The 8,868-nt window shown below is 41.9% G+C and overlaps 2 protein-coding genes across 2 annotated transcripts in view; both read right to left on the bottom strand.

Moving 5' to 3' along the window:
• Positions 1-2,952, bottom strand: part of phc1 (polyhomeotic homolog 1) — a 6,272-nt gene extending 3,320 nt beyond the window's left edge. The window contains exons 1-7 of the mRNA XM_031852860.1: positions 2,836-2,952; positions 2,036-2,157; positions 1,803-1,913; positions 1,639-1,707; positions 1,394-1,537; positions 958-1,137; positions 72-821 (exon numbers count right to left, since the gene is read on the bottom strand). Of these exons, the coding sequence (XP_031708720.1) occupies positions 72-821; positions 958-1,137; positions 1,394-1,537; positions 1,639-1,707; positions 1,803-1,913; positions 2,036-2,152 (1,371 nt within the window). The 5' untranslated portion in view covers positions 2,153-2,157; positions 2,836-2,952. The remainder of the gene's footprint in view (positions 1-71; positions 822-957; positions 1,138-1,393; positions 1,538-1,638; positions 1,708-1,802; positions 1,914-2,035; positions 2,158-2,835) is intronic.
• Positions 2,953-3,184: 232 nt separating this feature from the next.
• Positions 3,185-8,824, bottom strand: m6pr (mannose-6-phosphate receptor (cation dependent)). The gene is made up of 7 exons (XM_031852810.1): positions 8,480-8,824; positions 7,302-7,474; positions 6,925-7,094; positions 6,559-6,668; positions 5,208-5,338; positions 4,993-5,119; positions 3,185-4,879 (listed from the first exon to the last, which is right to left on the bottom strand). The coding sequence occupies exons 1-7, from the start codon at positions 8,483-8,485 to the stop codon at positions 4,757-4,759; spliced, it is 840 nt and encodes a 279-aa protein (XP_031708670.1). The 5' UTR covers positions 8,486-8,824; the 3' UTR covers positions 3,185-4,756.
• Positions 8,825-8,868: the final 44 nt, after the last annotated feature.

The raw sequence follows: 8,868 nt of genomic DNA, 5'->3' as shown, positions 1-8,868 counted from the left end.
GGGGGGGGGGGGACTGTAAAATTCCTTGTAGTTATCCTTACACCTAACCCAAAAAGTGTTGCTAAGTACATCCTTTCATTGATCGATCTTACCATAGCACTGATGTTGGAGACTGTGTTGACATTCCCGCCAGCTGTACCTTCGTGGGCCGAGCTGCTTCGTGCGTGTGCCAGAGCCAGCGCCTGTGTGTTTCCTGTTAAGCCCTGCCGGGCTCCCACGAGCTGCACGGGGATATGGGGACTGATGTGCTGGCTGTTGCTAGGTGGCGCTGGGAGAATGTGAGGTGGGTGTCGAGGAGGCAGCTGCACAGGTAAGCGGTGTCCCTGAGCGGTCTTGGGCTGGATCGGCACAGGTCCTTTTTCCGTAGGAGCGCTGGCCTGTTGTAGGGGCTGCACCACCAGAGTCTGCGTGTTAACGTTGGCTTTTTGGGTCACTGAGCCAATGGAGTAGCCCTGGGTGGTGGTTGTAACACTTGAGGTGGGCACCAGGATCACAGGGGCAGCAGAGGAGGACAGGAGGAGCTGGGAGAGAGGGAGTGCTTGAGATGAAGTGGAGGAAGGAGCTACTGAAGCACCAGGAGTACCAGTCTTTAAAGTCATGGGGTTGGCAGAGGACTGATGAGCAAAGTTGGGTTTGGCCATCTGTTGATGCTGTTGTGGTTGCACTTGCTGCTGCTGAGCCGTCTGGGCGAATGCCTGCTGCTGCTGCTGCTGCTGCTGCTGACCGAGAGGGAAGCCGGCAACATCTTTCCTCTCTAGAATCTCAGACTTTACCGGAACTGCTCTGGGAGTAGAAGTGCAATGGAGGGCCAGATTCTGCACCTATAAGATATAGAAAGAAGGAGGTTGTGGGAATTGCATTGAAGAAAAGTAGCAAGACTGTGCTTGGTGTACATATTTAAGACTGTACGACTTCAAAAAGATCAGACTTTACATTACAAGGCAACGTTAATCAAACCTGATCATTGTCAGACTGAGCACCGGCAGTGGTAGGAGTGACTTCATGCTGTTGTTGTTGTTGTTGTTGCTGCTGCTGCTGGGGCTGTGTCTGGGCAACTGTTGCTACAGTAGCTGTTGCTGTACCACCAGGCATGAAGATGAGCTGAGAGGCAAGGGGAGCCCTAAGAGAGCGGTTGACCTATGTGAGGAGCAAGACAGATGTCAACATCGTAAATAGCAAATATTTCAGTGAAGGACTAATAGTGGCTGTTACTGCTCAGACTATCAACAGTGTTTATTTTTGTTCCTAAGTAAATGTTGTAGACTGCATGATTCTAGTTATGAGTAGCAGAAAACACCAACCCAAAAGTAAATCTCTTAAGCACTAAATCAGACAAGCCCAATATGCATTAGTTTAGTTGATTATTACACAAAAACAATACTTTTTAACTCACCCTGAGGTACATCTGCCCCTGTCCTGCAGGGTTTCCACCTAGCAGCACTGACTGGTTGAGAGCGGTTGTTGTTGCGGAGGTGGCCGGACCGTGGGGACGGGGATTGGTCATGGTACCTCCTGCAGACGTGGTGCTTAGGTTGACCTGGAAGGAAAAGAAAGTTGTAAATTCCTATCAAACTTACCTTACTATTTAAAAATTTTGCTGTGTGAATCATAATTTAAACAACTTACAACAAAACTTACTGTGTTGGTTGCCTGGGACATGCTGTTACTTGGCGTATTGGACTGTCGACTAGCTGCAAGCGTAGCAGCCTGATTTAAAAGGAGAGCAATGAAAGGGACGGGGTTCAATGCTTCTGAATATATTGTTGTACTGACTGCATTTTACTGTCATCGTTTTGGGTTACCTGTTGCACGGCGGCCAAGTTGTGAAGTTGGGCACTGTTGATCTGCTGCTGCAGCATCAGCTGCTGGAAGTACTGAGCTGCATTTGGCTGTCTTTGCAGCGCTTGAAGAGCCTTAAAAAACACAAACACACAGATACACGTCTCACAAAAAAAGTCTTCACATTTGTATATTTTTACCAATTCAAGACAACAAACAGCCTTTTTATCACATCTATGCAGTCGCTTATGCACACCTGTACAGCCTGTCTCTCATATAGAGACATGTGGGCTATCTGGGGTGCACGAGAGTTCCCACTTGTCGGAGGATTTCCGTTGGTGGTGCCTGTGTTTTGGTCTTCACCTGCATCCATGTTTGCTGCTCAAAACACAGAAGACACTCATCAAATGTAGTTGTGACCAAACGTTTTTGTTGTATGTTGCAAAGTAACTGTACATTTTTTTGTCAAGCACTTGTTGAATGTGCAATTTACACTCTTTACTGGAGCCACGCGATACAAAAAAAACACATAAATAAATGCACATGTGAAATTATCAGTTAGCTTAAGTACATTACAACCAAACTGTGTCAACTCAGTAGGTTTTAGCTTGCCAGATGTTATTGCTAAACTACTAATAGCAGGAATCGTGTGCATTAAGGTATTGACATTAGCACACCAGTTGTCAACATAATGGATGAATGCGAGAGAAAAAACATGGAGGAAAGCTTTTCATTTTTTTAAAAACAAGAAGCTAGCATCTGTGGCTAACTACTACTTTGCCAGTTAGCTAACCCGTCTCTCAACAACATTCTGACAAACCGCAACTAAAATACATTAACGTATGTAGAAGTATTGAATGTAGGTGGGGCAGTAGTTAGTTTCGTCACAACTCTTGAATTACGAGTAGAAAAGATGCAGCGTTAGTTTAACATAAGCTGGATATGCTAACTAACTAGCAATGCTAGCTGCTTACTGCAGGCAAAAAGCGAGCAACTACGTGGCTATCATTCTCGCAAGTCAACGTCTAGTTTTTTTCAGTGTGCTTATGTGTTTACCTCTCCTTGGTATTCTGTCCTTTTCACACTTAAATGCACTCGAGTTTATATTGCGATCTTGTTTTGAACTGCTAACAACGATAGCCACTTTCAGATGTTTTTGCCTCCAACGAAGCCCCGCCCCTTATGAGTCCCCATCTTCTTCTTCTTCTTTGTGTGGTGGCGGATTGCAAAACCACAGTAAATCACGTATACCGCCCGACACCGCCGCCTACTGCATCAGCGTGTGCCGATCCCACACACAAGCCCAGGTACATCTGCCAAGAGGTGTTTGCTCAAAACCCACTCAACATTAGCAAACAAGAGCTTTACCATAACGTTCATTCAAACACAAAGTATTACTGAAATGTGTTGTGCCTTAAATGATTTTATTAAAACATTTTACATTCATTAATTTAAATCTCCAAAAGGTGAGTGCACTTGGGTGTGTACTAATTTCACCACTACAATGGACATACACAAACTACTTTCATATTTTATTTGTTTATGGAATCAGAAAAGAAACAAAAACATTGGAATCCTCACTGAAACAAACACGTTTTTACTAGATATTAATCTAGAGGCTGATTCCCTGACATAGCAAAGACATTCCAACTTAATAAACACAAAAAGCAAAGATGGAAACAAACCAAAACAAACACAAGTGCTCACACTGACAATAATATAGTAACTTCATATGCAACTGAACCTTCCTAACATCATTTAACCATCAAAATCCTGCTGTAATCCATTAATCATTTGAATTTTCTAAACATTTTACAAACTTCATTATTTGTATCCTCAGAGCTGTAACATGTTTACAACCGTATTATATTGATATAGGTGTATAGAAAAGGAAGTTTTTTCACTGCCGCTCTATCCTCCTAAAGAAGCAAAGCATCAGGCATGAAGCGGCCTGAATATTTGGTCAAAAGACAGTCGACTCTTCTCCTGCCATGTTGGTGTGTGTGTGTTATATAACGTAGGCATCCAGACCAGAGTTTGCCCGCTATAATATTAATTATTCAATATATTTGTGATCAGAAATATTGGTCTTTTGTGGTGAATGTTCATTTATTCTATGGAAATACAATACCCCAAATACATATATACCGTATATATCATACTTTTTGATATAATAAATTATAAATAGCATAATACATTGAATTTTAGTTGGATACTTTGCTTCAGACACTACATTTGTAAGTTCAGCACATTAATTTAACAGCATTGTTGACCTTTCAGATAAATATGTAAGAGGACGGTTAGTTATAACTGTCGAGATCAGATTTCATTCAGGAAGCATTTTAGGAAGATATCAGAGAGAAAGGAAGCCCAAACAAAAATCCAGGTCAGTCAAGCTATTTCTATTTGTGTAGCAAGGCTGTAGGCACACTCACAGAACTTATAATTATACATTTACATTCTATTACTTCGTTCACTTTCAATACACAAAATACATAAACTGATTAAAGCCAAATTACACAAGCAAAAGTACTTGTGTGTTTTGTAACCTACAACTGTCAGTGCACAACCAGGACCCAAGAAAAAAACAGCTAAGCAGAAAAAGATGAGCAACAGGACATTAAGTTTAAATCAGGTAGAAATCCAACTTCTTAACTTCTCCCTTTAGTGCCAGATTTCCACAGAAGAAAAGTCACTCTTTATTGTCACTTTGTAATATCGGATAAGTCACTCTTTTGTTTGACATCAAACGGCTGAATGAAATGCATGGGGTCTGTCAGCCCTATGAGTAACTCGTAAGTGACGAGCAGACCACACAGTCGTTGCTCTAGGCACAAGTCTGGAATACACGCTGACAGGTCCTAACCTAAACCAGTACAGGAAAACAAGACTTGTGTCTAACAGCAACCTGCCGCTTGTGAAAGAGTAAACTGTGTCACACAGCGAAACTTTCTGTCCCACTTCTGACGTGTTGAGGTCACATAGGCAGTAAGTGGTCATCTCTCTCCTCTGGCTCTTCTTCTAAAGGTTCTGTGGCCACTCCCCTGTAAGCCGGGGCGTTCTCCCGATTCCGTGACCGACACACAAAGTCACATCCATCCTGTGTGTGTGTGTGGGGGGGGGGGGGGGGGTTAAGTTTGTTGTGAAATTTTTTTTTTTTAAGTCACACGAGCCTGATGTTTTAATGACGTTATGCATTAAATGAAGGCTTACCGCTGTCATGTTGCCAACTTCCACCCAAAAAGCATAATTCGGGAATTGCTCCATCCCTTTGGCTCCAACAATCAGTCGTTGGTAGAGGAAACCTCCAATGAGATAAACAGCCAGAAGACAGAGACCACTGGAAGAAGAGAAGGCCTATGATCATTAATCAGTCGTGTGCCTTAACGTTAAGGCTTTTTGTGTCATAGCAAACTGTATTTACGCACATGATGAGTATTATGGAGCCAGCGCTGATGTGGGACTCAACAGCTTCACACATAGCACTGGAGTCCAGTTCAAACAGGTAGAAACAGTCCTGCACCCTCTGCCTGTCCTCCAGCACCACCTTCAGCTGGCCCTGCGAGTGAGATGGTGAGAGACAAAAGGTAAATACAACACACAAGAGGAAAAGGAGACTACTGGACACAGGAGAAACATTAGGCCATGTTCAGACCTGCATTGCACTGTGTAAAGAAAACACTTTTATACAGTAAATACATTTAACCCAATAAACTGCAGGGGTGCAGACAGAAAGGGCTCCAGCAAAAAAAAAAAAAAAAAAGTTGACCCCTGATACTAATTTCAGACGATACAATCTGACGTCATTCAGCAACATGCTGCATTGTACATGCGCACATGCTCTTGTAGATTATTGTGTACCATCAATGGAATATTTCATTGGCCTTCCTTGTAATCATCAAGATGAAGAGTAAACTCACTGTGATGATTTGCAGAGTTGTCAAACTGTGCATCATAGTATTATATTTCGCTGTGCAGAGTTTGCAGAGTTGTTTCTCAAAGATGCCTTCCTGGATCATATGTCGTCTGGTACGACATGCCCCTACAAACGCAGAGCTTTGCATTTTTTTGTTTTGAACACGTTGACATTTTTGGTTTGAGCCCCTGGGGCCATATTCCACAGGTCAAACATGTTAACTTATCTGTCTGTCACACGCACTCGCCTTAAGACCCGTGGTGACCGAGCTTTTGAGGCAGTAGCACCAAGGCTGTGGAATGCTCTGCCTTGCACCTCTACGTTTGACAGATTCTGTGAATTCATTCCAGAATCAGCTCAAGACACACCTGTTTAGACTGGCATTTGACTAGAAAATTCATGTCCTAGGCCTGCTTTTAAACCATGTTTTAATCTTGTACTTTCTGTGTGTATGTACATATTTGGCCCTTATATGGTCACATTGTGTTGTTTATGTTTGTAATTCTGCCTCTGTTAAGCACTTTGTGACATATGTCTGTAAAAAGCGCTTTATAAATAAATCTTACTTACTTACATTCTATGCCCATTATCACTAAGAGTGCACTAATCCTTTCTCTTTTTTTGGATCAACCAATCACACCTCTTTACAATAATGTATCACACCTAACAACAACGTCAACCACACCTCATCACCAAGTTTCTGTCCCTTCCTGCCTCAAAGCTGCTCTGAGAAGTTTCCTAATCCACTCGTAAGCTAGGACTCTCTGAGAGTATCCTCAGAGTTCTTGTGAATGTGGCCACTAGGAAGTTAGCATTTCCTTTCACAAAACGAGCCATCCAAAAGCCATCTACGTGTCCTTTACCACATCCACTTTTTTGTTGCAGGAAATCATGACCATGGCTCTCCTCATTTCTTTGGAACAGTGGGCATCATATCTGTCACCGTTGTTATAGATCAACATCACCCAGTCACCTGCAAGAACAGTCGAGTGTCAATAATAGATCATGCAGACACAATATTGATCTAAATCACTTCAGGAAAGGTTTAATCTCGTGATTAGATATAATGCAAGACTTAACAGTGAACAATTCTACTGCATTTTTGGGCTTATTATGCTCGTAGTTTGTCTCAAAACACAATGCAATGCTCCGACCTAAGATTCCAAATCACAGACGGTTAACATTCAAACACGAAGTCAGAGTAAGTCTTTTATTCGGCAGAGACTTACTTCCTCCAATGGCCTGCGTTGCATTATACAGGCCAACCAGTGTTGGTTTACTTTCCAATTTCTTGCTGTCCAGCTGAACAATGCCGGCTCCGGTAAACCCCCCTGCATCTCCACACAGCTGGAACACATATGTGTAACTCTCACCTCCAATCTTGGTCTCTGCTGTAAAGCTGCCAACATGAGAACAAATCCCAGTAAACGATTAATAACATGCGAGACAGCGGTGAACACCGAGGACAATCAGGCAAAATGCTTCTGTCACGGTTGGTTTGCGTATTCAATTAGTGCAGATTTTTTGACAGGCAGGATAACAAAAACAATGTAACGTCATATTGATGGCGCTGAATATGCAGGTACACAACAGAGACACGTCTTACTTCTTATGGGCAAGTGACTCGAGTCGACTGAGGACTTTGCGTTCTGAGTCCGACTCGTTTAACAGTTTACAGCTTTTGGTGCCGTCAGTGGCGTAGACCCCACTCCCACACAGGACCAGCTGAACGACCAGGGTCCACAGCAGGAAGGACCCTCCGCCGCGACTGTTGACCACCTGGCACAGATGATACAGAAATTTTTTTTAAGACTTATTACAATTATCACCATTTAATCAATTCTCAAATATATTACTTATAATTCATTAGAAATGAAGGATGAAGGATATATAATGAGAGATGATCGTAACTGTTAAACATCTGATTTTTATCGATACAGTTTAAACTACAGAAAAATAAATGTGATCGAACGATGTTAGCCATCACTTTTAGCGCTGAAAGGAGTCGTCAATTAGAGCGACAGGCAACTACTTTGATAACAGATTCATAATTTATAATTCATTTTTCCTTTAAAATTGCAAAATAATTTCTGCCTTTATTCGTCTTATATGTAATTAAACTGAATAACTTTGGGTTTTAGACTGCTGATCCGCCAAAACAAGCTATTCATACCCTTAAGCTCCGGGACATTTATACTTTATCATTGTTATTTTACAAACACAATGATTAAATCTTAAATGAAAATAATCATTAATTGCAGCTCTAATCCTGCTGAGATTTATTTTCTGGGCAAAGCTGCAAATCAAAGTGCAGGACTGCTTTATGGTAATGTTGGATTTTTATATGATTCTTGAATCAACGTAATAAAGTACCTTTATTTGTCAGGTATTTAATTCACCGAATAACCAGAAACAGAGAAAACCTGTTTGTCCAGTTCGTGCATATATTACATATACCAAGAGAGGTGATTTTATCCTTATGAAATAACTTAAATAACGGGATGCATGCTCATTCATTTGCTTCTTCGACAGAAAAACACAACTAGGACGAAACTACCTCTCCATTTTTTTAGACAAAAAATACTTTAAGTGTAGGCTACAACATATCAATAATCATGTGACTGGGACATGAAGTTGTGACACCACATAGACTAAAGCGTGTGCATGCAAAATGTCTGTTCATCTGCGCATGAGACAATAACTTTTCTAGAGGAAGCAGTCCGTTACTAATACATCTCTGGAAAGCTTAACAGAGTTTAACTTTAGGTTGCATCGTGCACCTACCTTCATGACTTCTTCTACAGTCAATGAGTATGGGGGGGGGGTTCCTTTGTTAGTTACGGTTTTAACAGATCTTTAAACATGTAGCCCGTTGTGTAGTGAGCTTCGTCGCGCTAACGTCGCTTCCTGGTTGACTTAATAAAGCAATAAAGCTGCTATTTTGTTATGCAATTAAAATAAAGTACACCTGCATGTACTCGGGAGTTGTATATGAACGTTGTTAGCGGCACGCTTTTCCTTGTCCTGGATAAGAAACGCGCTTTCTTTCTCAAATTGTGTGAAGTGGCATCCAAGAGGCTAACAGGCTACAGGCAGCAGCAGCGGAGTGCGGAAGTGAAACTAAACACACACGCGCACGTGACCGTCCAGATGAGGCGCGACCAATGAGGCTG

The sequence above is a fragment of the Anarrhichthys ocellatus genome, unplaced genomic scaffold (genome assembly GCF_004355925.1).
Source record: "Anarrhichthys ocellatus isolate YVR2014 unplaced genomic scaffold, GSC_Weel_1.0 scaffold13, whole genome shotgun sequence".
Lineage (NCBI taxonomy): Eukaryota > Metazoa > Chordata > Actinopteri > Perciformes > Anarhichadidae > Anarrhichthys > Anarrhichthys ocellatus.
The sequence above is the reverse complement of the archived record's forward strand: the minus strand, read 5'-3'. Positions and strand labels throughout refer to the sequence as shown.

Coding starts and splice junctions, on each gene's coding strand:
- m6pr (XM_031852810.1), bottom strand. Junction 6,669..6,924: donor AACGCAGGCCATTGGAGGAA/GTAAGTCTCTGC, acceptor CTGTTCTTGCAG/GTGACTGGGTGATGTTGATC. Junction 5,339..6,558: donor GCAACAAAAAAGTGGATGTG/GTAAAGGACACG, acceptor TCTCACTCGCAG/GGCCAGCTGAAGGTGGTGCT.